The 25,394-nt window shown below is 43.5% G+C and overlaps 2 protein-coding genes across 3 annotated transcripts in view; both read right to left on the reverse strand.

Annotated features, from left to right (window-relative positions):
* Positions 1-976: 976 nt before the first annotated feature.
* Positions 977-19,743, reverse strand: ZNF786 (zinc finger protein 786). 2 transcript variants are annotated; one of them, XR_007150191.1, is made up of 5 exons: positions 19,611-19,743; positions 11,043-11,169; positions 7,331-7,483; positions 3,576-5,888; positions 977-1,034 (listed from the first exon to the last, which is right to left on the reverse strand). XR_007150191.1 is itself a non-coding variant. In XM_047849099.1 (4 exons), exons 1-4 carry the CDS (start codon positions 19,626-19,628, stop codon positions 3,826-3,828), a joined length of 2,361 nt encoding a protein of 786 aa, XP_047705055.1. In that variant the 5' UTR covers positions 19,629-19,743; the 3' UTR covers positions 3,117-3,825. The 2 variants fall into 2 exon arrangements, 1 of the variants encoding a protein (XP_047705055.1); XM_047849099.1 differs by lacking the exon at positions 977-1,034 and having other exon boundaries at positions 3,117-5,888.
* Positions 9,672-25,394, reverse strand: part of ZNF425 (zinc finger protein 425) — a 31,529-nt gene continuing 15,806 nt past the window's right edge. The window contains exons 5-6 of the transcript XR_007150193.1: positions 10,753-10,760; positions 9,672-9,682 (exon numbers count right to left, since the gene is read on the reverse strand). The gene's annotated coding sequence lies outside the window, so the exon portion shown is untranslated. The remainder of the gene's footprint in view (positions 9,683-10,752; positions 10,761-25,394) is intronic.

Below are 25,394 nucleotides of genomic sequence, written 5' to 3' on the forward strand. Positions count from 1 at the left end.
GGTCATGATCTCACAGCTCATGAGTCCAAGCCTCACATTGGGGCTCTGAGCTGACAGTTCAGAGCCTGGAGCCTGCTTCGGATTCTGTGTCTCCCTCTCTCTCTGCCCCTCCTCACTCATGCACTGTCTCTTTCTCAAAAACAAATAAACATTAAAAAAAAATTTTTTTAACGTTAAAAAACATTTCTGATAACAAACTGTCCTTTATTTTGTCAATTATACCTAAAAGTTTCTGGATCTGTAGTTATTTAATCACTCCAAACTGCCCTTGTTAAGTTGATGAAAACCTCTCCTGCAAACTTGCTTGGTAAAGAGTAAGGCAGTGAATTACATCCAGTCTGAAACATGTTTGTGTTTTATCCCTAATCATTTTGTTCTTATAATCATAAAGGGTTTCCATTAATTCTCTGCTTTTCTTCCCTATTAAAAAAAAAAATACCTTTCATTACTCTTTTGGTCTCTTCCAGATGCTAATAATCTCCTTAGGCCTGTGTGATTTTGTCCTCAGTAGTTGTTGTTTTTCTGTTCTCTTTCTTTGTAATCTTCTTTTGTATTTTGAAAACGTTTTCCCCTCTCTTCTGCAACAAATTAATTGGCTTAGTAACTGTACTGGTTTTATTACTTTAAGCACTTGGTATTTCTCATGCACAGAATATGAATTCCCTGAGTTTCCAATTAAGTTTGGTGGAAGGATCCCTGCCCTCGTACCTGGGGACCCACAAAGAGTCCCAACCCAGCCACTAACTATGGGTGAGACATTTACTATACCTTTGGTTTCCTCCTCTGTGACATTAGAGATTGGAATAAAAAATCTTCCTGCTCCTTATAATGCTAAAATTTGGAATTTAGAATTATAAATTATTCTATATATTTATTATATTCCTTATATATTTATATCTATATAAAGTCTAAAAAGAATTGAAAGGAGTACTTGGGTTTAGTTGGATCTTACCTTTCTTCTTGACTTTCTCCAGGGCACCTCTAGTTTTTAACAATATTTTGAACCCTCTGGATCTTTTACCATCTGTGAAATCCTGCAAGGGTAACAGGCAATAAGTGAGAACAGCAAACTAGAGGCTCCGGCCTTCGGTCTCCCATGAAACCTCTGCTGGGTTCCTGATCACATCCTGCTGGCAGGGTCCCCACCATGGGCATCCACCTTCTCTGCTTACATTGAGTCTAGCTCCACACGTCGAGATTGGCTACTCTGTGAACACAACAGACATCACCGTGGCTCTGAGTGATTGTAAACCTGCCTAAATGATGTAATCTTTTAACGTCGTCAGTGACCTTTGCTGGTGTCCCACCACTTGAGGAAAGAGGGTAGAGGGTACTCTTAAACCACATACGAATTTATTCTGACTTAAAGGTCTGTTTTCTTTGCCCCATAAAACCTAAGACCTCTTTTCCTTGGATTCTCATGCTTTAAAAAAAAAATTTTTTTTTAATTGACTTATTTATCCTGACAGAGACAGAGACAGCTTGAGTGGGGGAGGAGTAGAGCGAGAGGGAGTGAGCATCCTAAGCAGGCTCTGCACTGTCAGCGCAGAGCCCAACACAGGACTCAAACCCACGGAACAGTGAACTCATGACCTGAGTCGAAACCAAGACGCCAATGCTCAACTGACTACACCACCCAGGCTCCCCGGATTCTCATCCTTCTTAATGGACATAGGGCTGCTTTGCTGGAGCCAAAAGGGCTCTTCAGTAATGTTTTCCAAAATGAATCCTGCAGAACTCTATGTCCCCAAGGTCATAGTAAATGTTTTTGAAAAAGAAAGAATCCCGAGGTCAAATATATTCACAATTTAAGAATATACTATACATTAGGTATTCCTAATGGACTGCATGTGTGTGTGGTGGGGTGGAGGGAACGGGGGAAAACTGTTTTTACCTCAATTGGCCATGTGGTGCTTTTCTCTTTTTTTAAAAGTACACCTTTGGAGGGGTGCCTGGGCGGCTCAGTTGGTTAAGCGCCCGACTTCGGCTCAAGTCATGATTTCACAGTTCGTGGGTTCAAGCCCCATGTCGGGCTCTGTGCTGATAGTTCAGAGCCTGGAGCCTGCTTTGGATTCTGTCTCCCTCTCTCTCTGCTCTCCCCCCACTCATGCTCTTTCTGTCTCTCAAAAATAAACAATTAAAAAAAAGTATACCTCTGGAGCCAGTGTTCCAGAGCACATCATCTGTGAAACATTGTTTTAATAGCAAGTGTTTGTTGTAGGTTAGTTGCAGTCTCATTTTCTGTCATCCCTCCAAATTTCAGGTCAGCCATTCTTTACACGAAACATGAGCCCTCTGAAAGTCAGGAATTCTTCGTCTGGAGTGCAATTCTGTCCCTAATGTACAAACATTCTGTGCTCCTGCCGTCTTCACCTCATGTAACAAGTGGGGTAATCTCCTGGACTTCTGTTTACTTTTAACATTTGCTTTCAAACTCCACACTAAATTGTTGTTGCCTGTACTGCTGCATGACAAAGCTGTCTAGCTTTATTTTTTTCCTGAAGATTTTAAGTAATCTCCACACCCAGTGTGGGGCTAGAACTCACAACCCCGAGATAGGTTGCATGCTCTGCTCACTGAGCCAGCCTGGTGCCCCTTGGCTTTATTTTGTCTTTACTCAGATTTAGTCACTGCTTAGATAGGCACTCTTGGTAATCTCCTTCAGTGTCTTGGCTGCGAACAGCTTCTCTGTTCTGCAACTCCTAAACCTGTATCTCCTGTCCCAATCCATCTCTCATCTAAATTCTAGCCCTATACATCTTAGTATCCTCGCTTTAAAAAAAAAAAAAAATTGTTTTAATGTTCATTTGTTTTTGAGAGAAACAGAGTGCGAGCAGGGGAGGGGCAGACACAGAATCTGAAGCAGGCTCCAGGCTCCGAGCTGTCAGCACAGGGCCAGATGCAGGACTCGAACTCCCGAACTGTGAGATCATGACCTGAGCTGGCGCTTAACCAACTAAGCCACCCAGGCTCCCCTTAGTACCCTTGCTTTTACATTTCTTCAACTCAGATTACCAAACTTTGATGAAATTATCAGTTTTCTTTAGGGGGAACTATATACATCACCACCACGAAACATACCGTGAAGCCTCAGCATTCACGTAAACAGACCAGGATTCAGAGAACTTGTTTTATTGCTCACAGTTTCAAAATAAATGAATCAAAACCAAATTCAACATTATATCAGGGCTGCAACAAAATTCACACATACCTGAACCCCCACTTTAGAATCATACTGTGGAAAAGGAGAACAGTGGACATTTAATAGCCACCTCATCTCCTCAACTTTGGGAACAGTACTGGAAGGATTTCCTTTTGTCTTAATTCAAGCTGGGATTTCAGAGCTAGCTGAACATTTGGGGGGAAATGACTACTTAAGATGGTAAGAAGAACAGATATCTCTTTTATCAATGGATAGGAAATAGAACTGGTGATGTTTTAAATGTTTATTTTAGAGAGAGAAAGAGAGCGCCCGCGCCTGAGCGGGAGAAGGACAGAGGCAGAGGGTAAGAGAGAATCCCAAGCAGGATCGGGCTGTCAGCATGGATCCAGATCTGGGGCTCGAACCCACCAACCTGAGATCATGACCTGAGCCGAAATCAGGAGTCGGATGCTCAAGTGACTGGGCCACCCAGGCGCCCCTTCCTGGTGATGTTTTAGCCGAGAAAATCCTTTGTGGCTTCTCATACTCCTAACTTGGTTCCATTCTTGGTCAAAAAAGGGCCCCTGTTGCTAAAATCTGTCTCCCGGCGGGTTTCGCTATGGCTGCCGTGGATTCCCAGGGAACGTCAAGCCTGCCGAAGGCTCTGGACGCCCTTCCCGGCCTCAACTCCAGTCAGCCTCGATCATCGCGAACAGCTGGCTGAGCCTCTTCTTGACGTCAGGCTCGCTGGGGGCACTGCAGGATTTGGCGTGCACGCGGATGTGTTCGGCAAGTTTGGACTTGTAGATGAAGCCCTTGCCACAGTCGCCGCAGGCGAACGGCCTCTCGGGTCTGTGTATGCGCTGGTGCCTCAGCATGTGTCCCTTCTCCCGGAAGTTCTTATCACACTCGGGACAGTGGAAGGGCCTCTCGCCTGTGTGCAGGCCTTGGTGGCTGAGCAGCTGCGCCTTCAGGCGGAAACTCTTGTCGCACGTGGGGCACTGGAAGGGCTTCTCCCCCGTGTGCGTCCGGACGTGTTCGATGAGCTTGGACTGCTTGGCGAAGCCTTTGCCGCACTCGCAAGAGAAGGGCATCTGCCCGCCGTGCAGCAGCTGGTGGGCCTTCATGTCGGCCTTGACGCGGTAGCTCTTGCCGCACTCGGGGCACTGGAAGGGTCTCTCGCCCGTGTGCAGGCGCTGGTGACTAAGCAGCTGCCCCTTGAGGCGGAAACTCCGGTCGCAGCTGGAGCAGCGGAAGGGCCTCTCGCCGCTGTGCACGCGGAAGTGCTCGGCGAGCTTGGACTGCCGGGTGAAGCCCTTGCCGCACTCCCCGCACGAGAAGGGCCTCTCCTTGCTGTGGGTGCGCTGGTGGGCCTTCAGGATGCCCTTGAGGCGGAAGCTCTTGCCGCACTCGGGGCACCGGAAGGGCCTCTCCCCGCTGTGCACTCGCAGGTGCTCCCGGAGCTTGCAGCGGTGCGCGAAGCCCCTGCCGCACTCGCCGCAGGAGAACGGCCTCTCCCCGCCGTGCCGGAGCCGGTGTGCTGTCAGCATGCTCTGGAGGCGGAAGCTCAGCCCGCACTCCGGGCACTGGAAGGGCTTCTCGTCCGTGTGCAGGCGGCGGTGCCGCAGCAGCTGTCCCCTCTGGCGGAAGCTCCGGCCGCAGTCGGCGCACCCGAAGGGCCTCTCCCCGCTGTGCACTCGGACGTGCTCCGTGAGCTTACACCGCTTGGCGAAGCCCTTGCCGCACTTGGCGCAGGAGAAGGGTCTGCCGCCGCCGTGCGCGAGCCGGTGGACCTCCAGCGAGCCACCCGGGCGGAAGCTGTCGCCGCACTCCTGGCACCGGAAGGGCCGCTCTCCCGCGTGCACCCGTTTGTGGCTGGCGAGCTGGGACCCGGCAGCGAAGCGTTCGCCACCCTCGGGGCAAGACAATGGCCTCTCCCCGGCGGGGCGGTGCCGGACAGTCTCCGCGGCCCCCGGCCACGGGCCTGGCTTCCCTCCCGAGCGCAAGCTGGCCCGCCGTGCCTTCCCTGGGAGGGCCAGGTCGCCTTCGCCACGGGAGACCAGCCTCCCCCTGCTGGGCTGGCCCTGGGGAGCCGCCAGGCTGTTCTTCGGGAGAGAGTTCCGGTCGTACCTGGGGCACTGGGAAGGCCTCTCCCCCCTGCGCCGGAGGCGGTGGCCGAGAACGCTCTGCTTGCGCGGGCCGCACCGTTTACATCCAGGGCCCTGCGGGGGGCTCGTCCCCGCCGGTACAGCCAGATGCCTGAGCAAATACCGCTTCCGGTGGAAGCTCCGCCCGCAGTCGTGACACCGGAAATGCCTCCGACCCTGAGGGATGCTGCGCTGTTGCTGTGGATCGGCTTGTTTGCTGAGTTTCTTCCAGGGCCTACATGGCTGGTCACTCAAGTGGCTCTGGTGCTTCTCTAAGTGATTCTTCTTCCAAAAGCTTTCCTCGCTAACAGCGCTTGGGTGCTGGGTGCCCTCCCGGGAGGGGACCTCCTGAAAGGCAGGGGGAGCCAGAGTTCTGGGACTTGGGATTCCTTCTCTCCGGGTAGGTTCCCTGCAGCAGGGGACTACTGGAATTGGAGCCCATGCGACTTGTTTGTGTGGATTCACGAGAGCGATCCTCCCGTCAGGCCTGAAGGAAGCATCTGCCCTTCCTCCTAGTGAGGGTTCAGAGGGGCACTGGCCCTGTAGATCTACTTGGAACCCGCATTTAGCTTCTCCTGAATTCACAGCTTGTTGACTTCCTGAAATGGAAAACAAAACTTCAGTCCGTATTCCTGTCATGACTAAAGGCTTATATCACCAGGAAAGGGAGCAGTAACAGTGACCTCTGGGAACCCAGCTCCCACGGAGCTCCACAACCAAGGACATTTCAGTATGGTTCCATTTAATGACCAGGAGTTTGGTGAGAGTCTGCTAACATTAAACCGAAAAAAACTTTTCTTAAAAGAGGAAAATCTAGGAGCGCTTGTCTGGCTCAGTCGGAATAGCATGCCACTCTTGATCTCAGCGTCATCAGTTCGAGCCTCATGTTGGGTATAGAGATTACATAAATAAACTTAAAAAAAAAAAAGGAAAATATAGGTCTTAATAGGGCCTATGCTCTGAAATGAGACCGTCTGGGTTCAAATCCCACCTTTCCGCTGTCTAGCCTCTGTCAAGTGAATCTCTCTTGGCTTTGGTTCCTTCTCCCGTAGAAACAGGGAAACAACAGGACATTTGATTGTCATGATTGAGTTCCTGCAGTTACGGTGTTGAACACGTGCCTGGCATACTGCACACCCCATGTGCTCACCGCCATGACTACAGGACCATCCAACTTGTGCCGTTTTGATGTGGAGGCATTTCTGGAGTCAGGATGATGACGGTGTCACTATTAGACCCTAACACCACAGTCCCATGTCACCCAGGGGATGTCCCTCAGGCCAGGCAGCAGGGCTTGGGCTCTGTTCCCCACTCCTCGCCCCTATTTCCACCAACCTTTTAAAAAGGTTTCTTGGAAGAATTGATAACAGATGGTAAAAAGTGAAAGAATTTGTGAAGCAAAACTCCTTTACTGTCCAGAAAGCAGCAGCAACAAACTAAGCAAACTAAACAAATTTCTGGGAATGATGCTCCCGTTGGCTTTCTCATTCCGTATTTTAATGCTGCCTTTTAAGAATCCAAAAATTTCAGACTCTCCTATGATAACAAGAAACAACAGAGGAGAGCTAAGTTTTAGGTATTCAAGTAGAGACAACAGTTCCCAGATAGGAAGGAAGCAATTTTGGTCACTAGGATTTAGATAACCAGTTTCGCTACCACCCCGCCCCACACCAGCCCTGCCTACTAACAATAGTGCCTACTTACTGAGCTCTTACTGTGTGCCATGTATCATTTTAACACTTTATGTATACTAACCTACTTAAACCTATAATGTAGGTGCTTTTATTATCTTCATTTCATAGGCCAGGAAATTGAAATATCGAGAGGTTGAATAACTTGCCCAAGGCGACCCAGAAAAGCAAGATCCAGACTCAGAGTCCAGGACCCATACTCCTAACCACTGTGCTTTACTGCCTTTTTCTAGAATATGCCAGACATCAAGCCTCAGCCTAGCCAAACAGGAAGACATGATCAGAGAACTGGAACAAAGATATCTGAATGTGATGTCCTCAGGAAAGGGCCCTAATTTCTTAATACTCACGCCAAAACAGATGTCCCTCAATAACTGGATCAAAATGCAGATCAGCTGAAGAGCAAATTATGTTTCCTGATTTCTGTGATTCTCCCCAGTTCTTGAAGAACTCTTTCCCCTGTTCAATCCGTGATATTAGCTCTGGTTTGGGAAGTCCATCATCTGTACAAAGAAGTTAGACAGGGTATTTTGGTTTCTTTGAGCACTAAATTTAAAGCACGCGGAGTTGTTTTTAAATTTTTTAAATGTATTCCTGGGATAATATATGAGAAGAGATGTCAAAAAATAGATTATAGGTTTGCACAAAGAGGAGTAAAACTGCCCACACATCCTAAAAGTTCTTCCTAATCTTTCTGGACCTGTTAAATCAGTTATACTGTTTAAATCCTGTCTTGGTCCCCATATGTCTAGCAATATGTATTTAGCCATGGGTTTCATAAAACTCACTAATAGGGTGCTCTGAGAATGGTGGGACAGCCCTGGAGACAGCTGGACAGATATCACGAGAAGAGGGGGAGATGGAAAAATAACTCGAATGCCTGTCCTAGGCAATTTCAAAGTAGGTAGCTCCAGCTAAAATATTCTCAGAAGTTCTCTGGTGACGGTGCTAATCATGACTCCAAACATGGTGGAGTTCTGCTAGAATAAAAAGGGTTGTAAGCAATGAAATAAACAGATGAAAATAGTTGCAAGATTCTTTAATATATGACCCCCATTTCCCAAAAGAAATGTTTAATTTATTTATTTTCAAGTAAAATTTTCTTTCAATAAAATATATTTAACAGAATCTAAAGTATGCTTCATAGGTTGCTAAAGGGAGATCAGTGTATGGTTCAAATAAGAGAAAGAGGGTACACTGGGCAATGCCTGCCTCAGGAAGAAAATGTCAGACTGGTGTAGTACATGTGGAGACAGATCACTGTTCTAGATTCCTCCTTGTCCTCTGAAATCTGACTTCAATCCCAAAAGAATTCTAAGACTTCTTTCATGAGAAAAGGAATCCCTATCTTTTGTTTAAATCCATATACCTATTCTCAATCTTCATCTGTTGAAATCCCAGCATCTTTTAAAATGAAAGTATTTTTCCAAAAGTAAAGCCTGGGTGGCTCAGTCAGTTAAGTGTCCAACGTTGGCTCAGGTCATGATCTCACAGTTTGTGAGTTCAAGCTCCACATCAGGCTTTGAGCTGATGGTGCAGAGCCTGCTTGGTATTCTCTCTCCCTTTCTCTTTGCCCCTCCCAAGCTTGTGCTTGCTCTCTTGCTCTCTCTCTCTCTCTCTCTGAGTGAATAAACTTAAAAATTAAAAAATAAATTAAAAAAACAAAACCAAGAAAACAATTCAATTTATAATAACACAAAAAAGAATAAAACATTTAGGAATAAATTTAATAAAAGAAATCCAAGACTTATACAATAAAAACTATAAAATATTGTTCAAAGAGATTTTGTCATAAATGAATAGGAAGATATCCCATGTTCATGAAAAGGAAGCCTTGATATTGTTAAAATGACAATATTCCCTGAATCCAATCTGCCTTGTTTTTTGACAAACTGATCCTAAAAGTAATGGTAATCAAAAAGACAAACATATATACATCAATGAAACAGTATTGAAAATCCACAAATAAAACTCTACATTTATGGTAAACTGATTTTCCAAAAGGGTGCCAAGAGAATTCAATGGGGAAAGACTTTTCAACAAATGGTGTTGGGACAACTGGATATCCATATGCAAAAGAAGTTGGATCCCTACTTCACACTGTATACAAAAATTAACTCAAAAGGGATCAAAGACCTAAATGTAAGCAATGAAACTCTAAACCTCTCAGAAGAAAACATAGGAGTGAATCAGTGTGACTTTGGATTAAGCAATGGTTTCTTAGATATGACACCAAAAGCTCAAGCAACACAAGAAAAAGAAGTTGGGCTTCATGAAAATTGACAACTTTTGTGCTTCAAAGGATAGTATCAAGAAACTGAACAGGGGCACCTGGGTGGCTCAGTCGGTTAAGCATCCAACTTCGGCTCAGGTCGTGATCTCAGTCTGTGAGAAGAGATGTCAAAAAACAGCACCAAGCCAGCTTAGGATCCTGTCCTTCCCCTCTCTCTGCCCCTCCCCCACTCATATTTTCTCTCTCTCCTCTCTATCTCTCTCTCACCCCCCCCCCCCAAATTTAAAAAATAAAGAAAGTGAACAGACAACCACAGAATGGGAGAAAATTATCTGCAAATTATGTATCTGATAAGGGTCCAGTATCCAAAACAAATAGGGAATTTGTTTTTAATAGGCTTTGAATACAACACAGGGCTTGAACTCATGACCCTGAGATCAAGACCTGAGATGAGATCAAGAGTCAGATGCTTAACAGACTGAGCCACCAGGCGCCCTACAAATGGAGAACTCTTAAAACTCAACAATGAAAAGACAAAGAAATAAATTTAAAAATGAGCAAAGTATTTGAACAGACATTTCTCCTAAGAAGGTATACAAATGAAAAGATGCTCAACACGATTAGCTGTTAAGGAAATTCAAATCAAAACCACAACAATATACCACTTCACATCCATTTAATCCTGATGTTTGGAACATTCTTTCTGGGTAGAACAGGATGGATGATAATAAGATTATCTTTCTTTCTCTATAGATTCAATTACTTTAATTGGTTCTTCAGTAAAAATAAAAATATGTAATATCTTAGATTATATGTTTTAGAAACAACACTCTCTATGTAAAGACTAGAAAACTTAATTATGGTGAAAGAATAGAATATAACGTATTAGAAACCTTATGATATAAAGAAGTGGTATGGCTGTTAGGAGCTAGCAGAAGAGGTGACAGGAAGTACAGGAGAACTAATCACCTTATCTTCATACACTGAAGTAATTGAGATGTAATATGAAGTTCACAGAACATGATCTAGAAGTTTATTATTTAAGTTATAAAGTTAGCCCATAGAGGCCTGAAAAAAAAAAAACCCTCAAAATTCGGGGGAAAGGGAAAAAAGGAGACAGAAGATCCTATAAGTGAGTTAATCCCTCATTTTTCATAGTAATGAGTTAATGCTGTCTAGACGTGATAAATCAAGAAACTGAGATACAATCATGATAGTAAGATTGGAGGAAACCACAGTAAGAACTAAAACAGAAAAGGTTAAACGTGGTTGCCTTGGGAAATGAACTGAGTGCAGGAGTGAGGATGAAGCAGAGACTTTATCATTCGACACTTCTCTGAACAGACTGATTCTTAAAAATCACATTTGATAAATTAAAAAAACAAACAAACATATGAAGACCAAGTAAGGAAAAAGACTAAAAAGAACACATTAATATAACCAAGCAGAGACAGCTCCTGTTAAACATCTCAGGGTATAACCTTACAAAATCTCACTGCAGGGAAATATTATAGCTTTTCTGAGTTATACAGACCCCACTGTAAAAGCTGACAAGTAGGGACACTACCCATATTAAAGATAATATGGGTACATTATGGATAGGAGCTAGGAGTGCTCCAATATGGAAATCATGGCACCCTATGACTGTGTAGCGACTAAAAGTCCCGAGGTGTATTTAACATATGACTCTAGGGTAAAACAAAAACAAAAATACCTTTCTGAGTTAATTTCTGAGAAATCTGGCCACCTACCAAACAGGAAACTCAAGTGGCCAAGACCTCTGTCAGGCCCATTTCCAGGATCTACCCACAAAATCAAGCACTTCTTACCTAGAGAAACAAGAATCTCATAATTGGTTCTCATTACATGCTTGTAAAGCTCCTTCTGCCATGCGTCCAGATTCTGCCATTCTTGTTCAGAGAAATAAATGGCAACATCTTCAAAAGTCAGAGGTAACTGAAATTACAGACATAATACATACACAGTCATTATTGCTTCAAAATGATTTCGGCTCCTTCTCATCAATGTATTTATTTTCTTTCTTCAGTAAACTCTACCCTCAACGTGGAGCTCGAACTCACAACTCTGAGATCAAGAATCACCCGCTTTACCCACTGGCCAACCAGGTGCCCCTCCTTTTCATCAATTTAAAAGACTTTTTTAGAGGATCCTGTTCTTGTGTATTCAGCAGCTTCCTCCTTGAGAACTGCTCCTCCCCCTACTCCAACCATGTGGTTTTGTTAACCGTGGTTCGTTATGGTTGTTCAAACTACATATGCATTTGTATAGGATATTTTTCTTCTTTTAAAAACAAAAGAGGGAATAAAGCACTGTGTAACTTCATTCACTTAATATGTCAGGTGTTTTTCCAGGTCAGTGTGTACAGGCAAAACCAGGTTTTTGCAAACTGCATTATATTCCATTGCATGGGCACATATACCCCATGAATGGGACATATAGTTTCCATTTCCTTTATAAATTACAAACAATGCTCTGATATGCTTCCTGATATACTAGTGCTTTTACCACTGTAAGATAAAGCCTAAAAAGGAGAACTACTAAATCAAAAGGTATAAAAATGTTCAGTTTAATAAATACCACTAGACTGCCTTCCAAAAAAAATCCAGCACTTTTGCCCTTTTGCTAATAAGATGACTTATTTCTTTGCACCTTCATCAGCACAGCACGTTTTTAAACCTTTATTATTTTTTTTGGCAGTGCAATGGGTAAAAAAATTTCATTGTTTTAATTTGCATTCATTTGTGAGGCTTAACATCCTTTTCATACTTTTCGGGTGTGGAGGATGTTCCAGTATCTTTGTACATGTCTGTTCACATCCTTTGCTCAACATTCTCGTGGACTCCTATAATTTGAATGAACTTTTTTTTTTTTTTTTTTTTTTAATTTTTTTTTCAACGTTTATTTATTTTTGGGACAGAGAGAGACAGAGCATGAACGGGGGAGGGGCAGAGAGAGAGGGAGACACAGAATCGGAAACAGGCTCCAGGCTCTGAGCCATCAGCCCAGAGCCCGACGCGGGGCTCGAACTCACGGACCAGGAGATCGTGACCTGGCTGAAGTCGGACGCTTAACCGACTGCGCCACCCAGGTGCCCCATGAATGAACTTCTTTATATCAGGGTGAATCATCCTTTGATTGACTAGCAAACATTTTCTCCCCCAGTCGTTTGTATTTTGATTTTATCTTCTGCCAAATAGAGCATTTTGAGTCTTTAATTTGATCTGTCAGTCCTTTCCATGGTTTCCAGGTTTGTTTTTTAATTTTTTAAAGGTTTATTTTGAGAGAGAGACGTGAGACTGAGCCACCCAGGTGCCCCCATAGTTTCCAGCTTTTTAAGTGTCCCCCACACCAAAAAGTTATACAAATATTCTACTAATATTTTTTGCCCTTAGATTTGCAATTTAATTCTATAGATGAGGGGCACCTGGGTGGCTCAGTCAGTTGAGCTTCTGGCTCTTGATTTTGGCTCAGGTCATGATCTCACAGTTTGCAAGATGGAGCCCTGCATCAGGCTTAGTGCTGACAGTGGGGAGCCTGCTTGGGATTCTCTCTCTCCCTCTCTCTCTGCCCCTCCCCTGCTCACATAATCTCTTTCTCTCTCAAAATAAGTTAATATTTTTAGTAAAAATCAAAGAAAATTCTACAGATGAGATTGGCATCTTTAATAGATACATATGGAGAGCCAATCACACACCAATAAGTATACTATCCTTTCTCCTTAGATTGGAATGCCAACCTTTAATCTTTGCATGTATTAGATTTTCATAAATATGTGAATCTATATATTCTCTTACACTTTCTATATGTGTCTGATTACAGTACCTATGCAATATTGTAATAATGGGATGGTAAGTCTTACCCTCTCCTCACATTCTTTTCAAAGTTACTGCTGTGAATTCGTAGATATGTATCCTTTCTTATAAACTCCAAAATTATTTAGTCCAACAACAAAAAAGTGCATTGGAATTCCAGTCTGGACTGCATTAACTGTATATATGTATTTAGGAAAGATTGATCTCATCTAGAAACATGTTCTACATTCATTTGGTCCAGCTTGCTATCCTTAATAAAATTATTTTCTTCATAAATGTTCTGAGTCTTTTTTTATTAACTTTATTTCTGGTATTCTGTGGTCTTTCCAACAATTGTAAATGAGACCACCCCTTTTGGGGTGCCATTTCAAATTATTATTAATAGTTTTTTAAAAAAGTTACTGATTTTTGTAAACTTACTGTGTATCCAATTAATGTGCCATATTATTTATCAATCCTATTAAGTTTATGGTGGGATACAATAAAAATTCTCAAATAAAGATAATTTCTCCATCTTCTACACTGCTTTTCTCTCATATTATTATAGTTTTCAGGAGAAAACTTTAGGGTTTAGTATCTTGATTTGGAAGACTTTTCCTATTCTAAAATTATAAAATATTCTCTTAAATTCTTCTTAACATTCTTATAACTTTTATTAGACTTAGACCGTTTTCCATCTGGAACTTATTTATGTGTAACATAACAGGAAGGAATATAATTCTTTTTCCAAGTGGATTTTCAGTTATCACAAAACTTACTCAACAGTCTATTCTTTCACCATTGATTTGGAATTGTTTTTCATTAATTAGGCTTCCATTTATACTTGGCATTTATACTCCATTTATACTTCCATTTATCCTTTTTTGCTCCAATACTGCAGTATAATTCTTATAGTTTTATCAGATATTTTGCTTTATTTAAAAAAAATTTTTTTTAACCTTTATTTATTTTTGAGACAGAGAGAGACAGAGCATGAACGGGGAAGGGTCAGAGAGAGGGAGACACAGAATCTGAAACAGGCTCCAGGCTCCGAGCTGTCAGCACAGAGCCCGACGCGGGCTCGAACTCACGGACCATGAGATCATGACCTGAGCCACGTCGGACGCTTAACCGACTGAGCCACCCAGGCGCCCCTAGATATTTTGCTTTTTAAGGGGGCATGGCCATCCACCACTAACCTCCATCATTTCCCATAGGAAAACGTCTTGGCCTTTCTTGTCTGTTTTCTCTTCTACATAAATAGTAAAGATATTTTGTCAAATTTATACAAATTCTCATGGGATTCTGATACGAATATGCTTAATATATTAATTTGGGGAGAAATGGACCTCTAAAATATGGGTTCTTTCCACGCAGAAACATGTCTCTCATTTTTCTAGACATTTTATGTGCTTTAGTAAAATTAGTTTTCTTCATGTAGATTTTACATAATTCTCAACAGGTTCATTTCTAGGGATGGTAGAATTTTTGTTGCTACCATGTTTTGGGTTCTTTTTCCCCCCACTAAAATTTCTAATTATGAAAGGTTGGGAAGCTAATTTTTGTGTTTATTCTGGAAATGAATTCCCTTGTTGGCTAACACTTTAGTTGACTGCCTTGGAGTGTCTGTGTTGAGAACGAGATCTGCAAATTAACATTTCTTTTAACCATTTAAGCCTATCATTTCTTATTTTTCTTATTGTATTGGCTGGAATGATGTTGAATAAGAGTGGTGATAGCATGCATCTGTCTAAGGTTTATAACTAGAAGCATGTAAATTATATATTTGTTAAAGTAATTTACATTAAATGCACATTCTTTTATGGTTTCCTTTTCTCTCTTTTTCAAATTATATTTAAGATTTTTTTTTTTTTTTTTAGGTAATCTCTACACTCAACGTGGGGCTTGAGCCACAACCCTGAGATCAAGAGTCACATGCCCTCGGGGCGCCTGGGTGGTGCAGTCGGTTAAGCGTCCGACTTCAGCCAGGTCGCGATCTCGTGGTCCGTGAGTTCGAGCCCCGCATCGGGCTCTGGGCTGATGGCTCAGAGCCTGGAGCCTGTTTCCGATTCTGTGTCTCCCTCTCTCTCTGCCCCTCCCCCGTTCATGCTCTGTCTCTCTCTGTCTCAAAAATAAATAAACGTTAAAAAAAAAAAAATTAAAAAAAAAAAAAAAGAGTCACATGCCCTACTGACTGAGCCAGCCAGGAGCCCCTACTGCTTTCTTTTTTAAGTTTTTTTAAAATTTATCTATTTTGAGAGAGACAGAGAGAATGCAAGCAGGGAAGGGGCAGAGGGAGGGAGAATCCCAAACAGCTCCCCACTGTCAGCACAGAGCCTGACGTGGGGCTGGAACTCACAAAACCGCAAGATCATGACCTGAGGTGAAACCAAGAGTCAGAGACTCAACCAACTGGGCCACCAAGGTGCCCCCTATTGTCTTCTTTACATCAGTTTTAACTCCCAATGTTTTGCCGTATGTGTTTACTTCCTATGGGTATTAAAGTACAGTTTGTTTCAACTTTTATTTTCATTCATCTTTTCGTTATATGGAATATGAAGCTTAGATTTACGTTTTTAAAAAAATCTAATTATTCCTTTACATTTATATCAGCAATTCATTAAGTTTAATGAAACAGTCATTTCTGCTATGTTTTTAAAATGTGAATTTGTCCTAACATGATTGATATTGGGGGCCTGGGTGGCTCAGTAGGCTGGGCGTTTGACTTCAGCTCAGGTCATGATCTCACAGCTCGTGAGTCCGAGCCCCAAGTCAGGCTCTGTGCTGACAGCACGGGGCCTGGAGCCTGCTTCGGATTCTGTCTCTTGTCTCTGTCTCTGTCGCTCTGCCCCTCCCCTGCTCACGCTTTCTCTCTCAAAAATAAACATTAAAAAAAAATTGAAACAAAAATAATTTGTCACAAAGTTTTACACTTGCTTATATGCAAGTTTGTCAGTGAGAAACTCTAGGTCAGTTCCACATGAGGACAATTTTACACCCCAGAGGACGTTTGGCAATGTCTGGGGACGCTTTTGTCAGGACTGGGCAAGCTGCTACTTGCATGTAGTGGATAATGGTAAACATCCCACAGAGCACGAGACAGCCCCCTACAACACAAACTAGCCAGTTACAGAATGTCAGCAGCGGCGGGGGAAGGAACCGTGCCAGGCTGCCACAGAGAGATGAGAAGGAATATACAAAACACGCCCGCGCATACCCTTCGAGAAGAATCCGCCAGCTTCCTCAGATTAATTACCCTGTTTTATGAGCCCAGCCTCTCCAAACCTGGTGTTGAAACTTTCCGTCTGATTTCGGATAATGGTCCTTCCACCTCACTGCCCCTTCTTACACCCACTTCCATAAGCAAATTTCAGGTAGTTTTTAAGCTAGTTTATTTTGTTAATAATTTAACATGCATAAAAGTGTGTTTTTACTAGGTTCCTATCTTTTCAACATGTCACTGACAAACTTTTTGAATGTTGTGTATCTAAACACCATTCCTCCGGTAAGCTATGGTTTTTACTACATGATTTTGCACTGCACTGTGATTTTTAGAAATGCATGTGATGTGTTATAGCAGAAATGAATGCATGTTTTTGTTTAAAATGTACTTATTCTCCTCTGATTAAATTCCTTACTTTAAAAATGTTTTCAAGAAATGCTCAAAAAGCCTTCATTATTACTTTAATTTTCAGAAGTTAAAGATTCAGAAAATTATAACATTATAACAAGTATCCTGGGTTGTTATCAGTATACTACTGATTTAAGAATTCAACATTTTTCGGGGCGCCTGGGTGGCGCAGTCGGTTAAGCGTCCGACTTCAGCCAGGTCATGATCTTGCGGTCCGTGAGTTCGAGCCCCGCGTCAGGCTCTGGGCTGATGGCTCAGAGCCTGGAGCCTGTTTCCGATTCTGTGTCTCCCTCTCTCTCTCTGCCCCTCCCCCGTTCATGCTCTGTCTCTCTCTGTCCCAAAAATAAATAAACGTTGAAAAAAAAATTAAAAAAAAAAAAAGAATTCAACATTTTTCTTTAGACTTCCTTTTAATGAAATAGAATATGACAGATGAAACTCAAGTCCTCTTTAGTCCCTCTTCAATATTTTTAAAATCTTTCTAAAATTTATTAAAGTTTTTTTGAGGGAGAGGGAGAGGGAGAGGGAGAGGGAGAGGGAGAGGGAGAGGGAGAGGGAGAGGGAGAGGGAGAGGGAGAGGGAGAGGGAGAAAATGTGTGAGTGGGGGAGGGAGAGGGAGAAAATGTGTGAGTGGGGGAGGGGTAGAGAGCGAAAGAGAATCCCAAGCAGGCTCCCAACTGTCAGTGCAGAGCCCAACGTGGGGTTCAGTCTCCCAAACCATGAGATCATGACCTGAGCTGAAATCAAGAGTCAGCTGCTTAACCGACTGAGCCACCCAGGTGTCCTATTGTTTTTTAAAAAATGTTTATTTATTTTGAGAGAGAGGGCATGGGCACTGGGAAGGGGCACAGAGAAAATCCCAAGCAGGCTCCATGCTGTCAGCACAGAGCCTGACGTGGGGCTCGATCTCACAAACCGTGAGATCATGACCCGAGCCAAAATCAAGAGCCTTATGTAAGCTCAACAAATCGAGCCACCCAGGTGCCCCTTCAATATATCTTATACTCAGTCCTATTCTCTCTTCCAAGAAGCGAACATTATGTGCGTGTAGTAACTTTTCAATTCATGTTTTTAATTTTTAAATACACATAAGTATCTATAAATAAGTATTACTTTAATTTTTGTGCACAAATGCTTTATTATACTGCAGCTTGGATTTTTCATTCAACATTTTGAGATCTGTCCATATTGATATATACAGAATTGATTTAATTTTGTGTCCTGTTCTATTATCTGAATATGTCACAATTTTTAATCCATTCTTTTATCCACTGACCATTTGTTTTCAGTTTTCTGAACTGACTGTTCAGATCTTTTACCTATATTTTTTACTGGGTGACTTATGCTTTCATTTCTAGGATTTCTTTTTTTTTAGGTAGACTTATTTTGAGAGAGAGAGGGACAGCACAAATAGGGGAGGGACAGAGAGAGGAGAGGGAGATTCCCAAGCAGGCTCCACGTCATTAGCGCAGAGCCTGATGCAGGGCTCGATCCCACAAACTGAGATCATGACCTGAGCCAAAACCAAGAGTCAGATGCTCAGCTGACTGAGCCACCCAGGTGCTCATTTCTACAATTTCTTTACATAACTTGTATATTGATTAATTGTTGACTAAATTAGGTTACAAATACTTTCTCCTTGTGTATGTCTTCTTTTTTTTTTATTTTTTAAAATTTATTTGGGGGGGGGGGGAGAACGAGCATGGAAGGGCAGAGGATCCAAAGCAGGTTCTGTGTTGACAGCAGAGAGCCCTACACAGGGCTCAAACTCACAAACCATGAGATCATGACCTGAGCTGAAGTCGGACGCTTAACCGACTGAGCCACCCAGGCGCCCCTAAAAAAATGTTTTTAAACAAAAAATAAAATCTGTTTACATTCACAAAAATCTTACTGCCATTTTGATAAAACTGCGGTAAATTTACATATTAATTTGGAAGAAAAGTATCATCTTTACTGTATTTAGTCTTTCCATCTACGGGCCTCGCTATCTCCCATTTATTTATAATTTCTCCATAAAAGTGTTGCATATCTTTTGAATATTTAATCCTAGGAATTATGCTTTCTTAGCTGAGACTATTAACGCTACTTTGAAATAACCTCATGAATTCATTTAGTGATCAGAAAAAAATGCTCGGGGCGCCTGGGTGACTCAGTTGGTTAAGCGACCAACTTTGGCTCAGGTCATGATCTCTCAGTTTGTGAGTTCAAGCCCCGCCTAGGGCTCTGTGCTGACAGCTCAGAGCCTGGAGCCTACTTCAGATTCTATGTCTCCCCCTCTCTCCACTCCTCCCCTGCTCACGTTCTGTGTCTCTCTGTCTCTTAACAATAAATAAACATTAAAAAAATTTAAAAAAAAAGAAAAAATGCTCAATATGAAAGTTTCTAAGGTATTAAACAAAAACATAATAAATGGTCATTCCTTCTAAACCTCGATTGCAACAAAACATTAAACAAATAGTGTGCATTCTGCTTAGATTTTTATATCCTATTCTATTCCTTCCGACCTGTCTTCCTTCCTTCTTACACTCAAACGTTAGCAGGTGAATTATCGTATTCAAGCCGCTGCCAGCCATCATTTCAATCACTCAGAGTCTTAAATTTTTTAAACACTTGTTCTGAATTCAGTAACTGCCATGTAAAACTGGCTGAGCTGTGACACCCACAAGGGAACCAGACCCATTTCTCTCCTTTCCCTTGTCAGCCCCCGCCACGCCCGGGCGCCCCCGGCCAGGCAGGGCCCGCTGCTGAGTGGGCCTGGTCCACGCTCGGCTTGTTCGGGAGTGCGGCCACCGGCTCCGTCCACGGTCCGGACCTTACACCCGGACAGACGCAGCTCCACCCGTCCTCCGCTGCCACCCCGCGAGGACCCCGGATGGAGGCCCGCCACGCCGGAGCCCGAAGACCCGCCCCGAGCCCCGAAACTGGGCGTCCGCGCACGGAGCCTTTCTTACCGGAGCCGGCTCGGCCATGGCCCTTCACGGTCCCTCCAGGCCCGCGGCCCCGCGGGGACGCTAAGTTCCCGGGCGGTCCCGCGGCACCTCCTCGGGCGCGCGGCCTCCAGCTCCGCCCAGCCCCGCAGGCCCAGCCCCCGCGCGGTGCACGCTGGGACTCGCGCCCGGCCCGGCCCCACAGCGCCCCCTGCGGCCGGGAGGAGCCAGCGCCGTCCCCGGGTCCTGGCGCTGGGTCTGGGTCTCCAAGCGAGGAAGACAGACCGAGAGGCACTGAACGGAGCTGGAGAGAGGAAGACGGAAAGGCGGACGTGGGGCTTCAGCTGCAAGTGGGGAGAAGGCTCGCTCTTCACTGAGCCCCGGACGGAGAAGGGGCGCGGGGCTGGTTCCTCCCCGAAGCGGACCCCAGGCGAGGGGAGGATCATCTGTGAGGCCATCCCGGGAATGAAGCGAGGGAGGTGAACCGGCCGAGGGGGTCAACGAGCAGGTCCCCGTCATGGGCAATGGGGAGTCCGTCCGGCGATTCTAAGAGTGTGCAATACCCCCCTACCCGCATCAGAATCCTCCCACCAGGGACCAGAAGGCTGGGAATTCATCTTCAGGGAGTCAGGCAGACACATGGCATCGCTGACCCCATGGACTTAAATTAGGACGTGACTTACAGTCTATAAAATCCAAGAAATGGTCTTATAACCTAAATGTGAAATGGATCTTCAGTTTACTTTGTCTTTCACTCTTAAGTACCCAGTGTGATTGAAGCGCTGGGATATATGTCATTGCTTCCCCCTAAAAGGTTTTCTTTAAAAAAAAAAAAAATTGGGGGGCGCCTGGGTGGCTCGGTCGGTTGAGCGTCCAACTTCGGCTCAGGTCATGATCTCGCGGTCTGTGAGTTCGAGCCCCGCGTCGGGCTCTGTGCTGACAGCTCAGAGCCTGGAGCCTGTTTCAGATTATGTGTGTGTGTGTGTGTCTCGCCCCCCCCCCCCCCCGTCAAAAAAAAAAAAATAAACATTAAAAAAATTTTTTTAATAAAAAAATAAATTTAAAAAAATTTGAAATTTAACAATAATAAAGCAAATTTAAAAAGAAGTAGGCAGCTCTTTCTGCCCGTGGGTCGGTCCGGTGCTTTAGTAAAACCACATTTTTACACTGAAGACAGACATCTCAAGAATTATTTCTTGGCCATTGGCTCTGAACCCTGACACTTCAAACCGCATCATTTGGCATCCTAATGATTCTGAGGCTTAGTCCAAACTTGGACGCCATTCGAAATACTGTTTATATTACCAAGACTTTGGCTGGAATGTCATTTGAGAGCCATGCATAGACTCAGCTAGATGGCCAAAGCTTTAAGGAACTAAGGTTGACTTGTCGAAGAATGAAGCCAATAGAGCCCCTTGGAACTATTGACCTTGATGACGTTTTGGGGTGATGGTGGGGCGGGGCGGTCCAGAGCCAACAACCAAGAAAAAAAATCCTTGAAAATGTCTTTGGTGCAAAAAAGGTGATTTTATTAAAGCGTGGGGACAGGACCCATGGGCAGGAAGAGCTGCACTGGGTTCCTGACAGGTAACTCATTATATACCCTCAGGTTGGGAGGGAGTTAGGGGTAGCGTAAGTCTCGAAGGTATTTTGGAAGCAAGGTTTCCAGGACCTTGAGGGACTACCTGTTGCTAGGGAAACTTTTATTACCATTTAAGAAAACCTCAGTCATGAGACCCTTCAGATGTATATGGGGGGTGAGGGGCATAAGCTTGGAGTAAGATTGCCAGTATGTATCTCGGGGCGGTTGAAATGAAGTAGAATTACAGGATCCTCGAGGTTGAGGTAATGTTACGCTAAGATTCTCTTTTGCCTGTAGCAAAGTGTCATCATCTAGGCAGCTGAGCTCCTTACAGGGAGGTCACTGCCTGTTTCAGGGACTTACCTATGGGCTGTAAGGCAGTAAGGGAATTTAATTTTTCATTTGCCTTAGTTTCCCACATTAAGCATGGCAAGCACGTAAACCTCTTTCCTTTGTTCTTGGGTAGGCAGGAGTGTCCGAGGAATATCACACATATTCCACCGGGGGGGGGGGGGGGGTGCTGTTAGCCTGTACTTTGCCTTCAGCTTGCCCCACGCTCCCTCATCAGCCTGGTACCTTGCTTAGAGTTTCCAGCAGCCTTACCAGGAGTCTGGTATGTCAGCTGACACGGCTTCTTATTCCTGTGAACCTGTGGAAACCTCAAATTGCTCTTCAAACGACAATGAAGGACTTTGAGGAAAGTTCTGATTAACTATCAGAGTGATGTGGGAAACAAAGGCAGAAGGAGATAGCAGATAACATTGAATTTCCTTATGGCCTGCAGCCCACTGACAAATACTTGAGGCCAGCAGAGTATATAACTTTCCTGCAGGAACTCCCTACTGTCTTAATGTAAATGCTTTGCCAGAGGGGAAAACCGCCTTAGCTTGATAATAGCTAGGCCTCCAGGATCCAGTGTCTTTAGCATATGAAAATCCTTTGGGAAACTTCCTCTAGCTTTTACCTCCCCCAACTCCCAAGTGTATTATCAGTCACTCCATGGGGCCTGTCCCCATGCTTTAATAAAATCAGTTTTGCAAAATAAATAAATAAGTGTAAAATTTGTTTATAATTCTGGCACTCCAACGTAAATGGTCTGTTTTTTTTAATGTTTTTATTTTTGAGAGAGATGGAGTGAGCGGGGGAGGGGCAGAGAGAGAGGGGGACTGAGGATCCGGAACGGGCTCTGTGCTGACTGCAGCAAGCCCAGTGTGGGGCTCAGACTCACCAACCGGGAGATCATAACTTGAGCCGAAATCGGACACTCAACCAACCGAGCCACCCGGGTGCCCCAAGATTTTCACATAAACTTCCAGTCTCTGCCCGCAGACATGTACTTGTTATATGGTTCTGAGACATGCGTCACTTTGTTTCTTTTGTTTTTCATTTACCACATCAGAGTTTTCCATGTTTCTCATAATCTTACAGTTCTACTCTTAAATGGATGTAATGCAAGGCAATGCATTAATCTGCACGGACTGGGCACGTTAAAGACAGAAATGAACTCTCTCACAGTTCTGGAAGCCCAAAGTCTGAGATTAAGGTATCAGCAGAGTTGGTTTCCTCTGAAGACTCTCCTTGGTTTGCAGATGGATGCCTTCTTCCTGTGTCCTCCCAAGGATGTTCCTCTCTCTGGGCGTTCGGTATCCCAATCTCTTCTTATCAGGATACCAATCTTATTGGACTAGGGCCCACCCATAATGACCTTTTACCTTACTTACCTCTTTCAAGGCCCTGTGTCTAAATATAATACTGTTCTGGGCACCTGGGTGGTTCAGTCCGTTAAGCATCTGACTGCGGCTCAGGTCATGATCTCCTGGTTCTCGAGTTCAAGCCCTGCATCGGGGTTGTCGGGTTCTGTGCTGACAGCTCAGAGGCTGGAGCCTGCTTTGGATTCTGTGTGTCCCTTTCTCTGTGCCCCTCCCCCGCCATCTCAAATAAATAAATATTTATATACATATTTATATAACATAAATAAATAAAGTCCTGTTTTGACATACTTGGGGTTAGGACTTCCAACATATGAATTTTTGGAGAATACCAGTACATAGTAGGTAGGGTAGTGTAAAATATTCAGGGGCCATTAAAAAAAAATGTGGCCATAAATAATGCTCCTTGAATATTTCCATGCGTATAATCTTAAAACACAAAAAGTACAAAGTGCAAAGGACAGACAAATACATGAAATTAGATTAAGATTTAAAACTTTTTTTTCGGGGCGCCTGGGTGGCGCAGTCGGTTAAGCGTCCGACTTCAGCCAGGTCACAATCTCGCTGTCCGTGAGCTTGAGCCCTGCATCAGGCTCTGGGCTGATGGCTCAGAGCCTGGAGCCTGTTTCCGATTCTGTGTCTCCCTCTCTCTCTCTGCCCCTCCCCCGTTCATGCTCTGTCTCTCTCTGTCCCCAAAAAAATAAATAAACGTTGAAAAAACAAAATAAAATAAAACTTTTTTTTCAAGAAAAAAATTAAATTAAAAATAAAACTTTTTTTTCCCCATCAAAAACCACAATAGCCTAACCAAAACTAAGTCAGACTGGGGAAAGATTTGCAGTAAGGAACAACATCTAGAGAATATAAGTAACTTCTAAAAATCAAAAGACTACTCAGGAGGATAATGTGCAAAATTATGAATAGTGAACTCAGGAAAGGGGGAAACATGAATAGGCACAAAATACACAAAGATGTTCTCTCTTACTGTTAGGAAAATGGCAGTATCTGCTCTTGAAGATGCGCCCATCCTACACCCAGCAAGTCTTAACCTTGGCACTGTTTTTGCACATTTACATAGGAGCCACGTTCAAGAATCTCCATAGCAGCATTGTTTTAAGAGCAAAAACAGGAGAACAATTTAAGTGTCTATCACCCAGAGGATGGATCTCTTGTGGTTTTTTTCCCCCATACCCTGAAAAGTAGCAGCAAAAACTATTGAGCTACAGCTGAAAAGAGCATACGTGAATGACATTAACATAAGGATGACTGAAAAGGCACGTTGTAGGTTACGTACAATATGGTAGCCCTTACAGAAATTTTAGGACATATAAAACAGTACTATGTATTATTTAGAAGTAACATGTATGTAGGCAAAGTATACTGACATGTACAGGAATAAATACCCAGTTTGGGATAGTAGCCATCGCTGGGAGCTGGGATGGGGAAGGGGTGTGCAGGAGAGGATGGAAACCAAGGTTACACAGGTGCTCCATCAGTACAGATGGTCCCCGATTTGTGATGGTACCACTTACGATTTCTCAGTTTTACAATGGTACGAAAGCAATACGCATTCCATAGAAACTACGCTTTGCATTTTGATCTTTTCCTAGGCTTGCGATTTGTTGGAGGATCCTCTCTCATGATGCTGGGCAGATGCAGCTTGCAGTCAGCCACACCATCACAAGGGGCACAAAACTGATGTGCTTACAACCATCACCCACACACCCGTTGTTTGTCACTTTCGCTACAGTATTCATACATTACACGAGCTATGCAACACTTCATTATAAAATAAACTTTGTATTCAGGGATTTTGCCCAACTGTAGGCTAATGTAAGTGCTTTTAGCACGTGCAAGGTAGGCTGGGCTAAGCTATGATGCTCATTAGGTTAGGTGTTTTAAACAGTATTTTCAACATGCAATGGTTTTATCAGGTTGCAATCCCATTTTAAGTCACAGGTCTGTACTGCAAATGACTTATTCAAGAGGAGCCAACTGCTCACAGGTGAACATTCTTTACACCTTCTGAATATCTTTAACACTATAAGGAACATTTAAATAAATGAATCAAGCCATCAGAGTATTTGCCATCTTGAGGGGAGGGACACAGGCTTGTAAAGAACAATGTGAAAATAATATCCAATACTATTAGCAAAGTACAAAGTGCTGTGGGAGCATCAGACAAGGGATTAGCTGGCTATCTCCAGAGGTAGAGTTCATTGAGAACTCCTAGCTTTTTGACTATGAAACTAATTCTTTCACAAAATTTTAAAAAGTATTTACGTACACACACACACACACACACACACACACACACGATTTATGTCTAAACTTCATCTCACAAATTTGGTATATAGAACCTAGAATGTTTAGTTCTAATATTGCATTGTGATTTCCTCTTTAACCAGAGTTCTTTAGTATATTTTTAAAGTTTCCAAGCCTAGGAAGTTTTGTTTGTTGTTTAAAGTTTTCTTTTTTATTTCTAAGTTAATATTTCATGGTAGAAGTTGGATCACA

Source organism: Prionailurus viverrinus, chromosome A2, assembly GCF_022837055.1.
Source record: "Prionailurus viverrinus isolate Anna chromosome A2, UM_Priviv_1.0, whole genome shotgun sequence".
NCBI classification, from domain to species: Eukaryota; Metazoa; Chordata; class Mammalia; order Carnivora; family Felidae; genus Prionailurus; species Prionailurus viverrinus.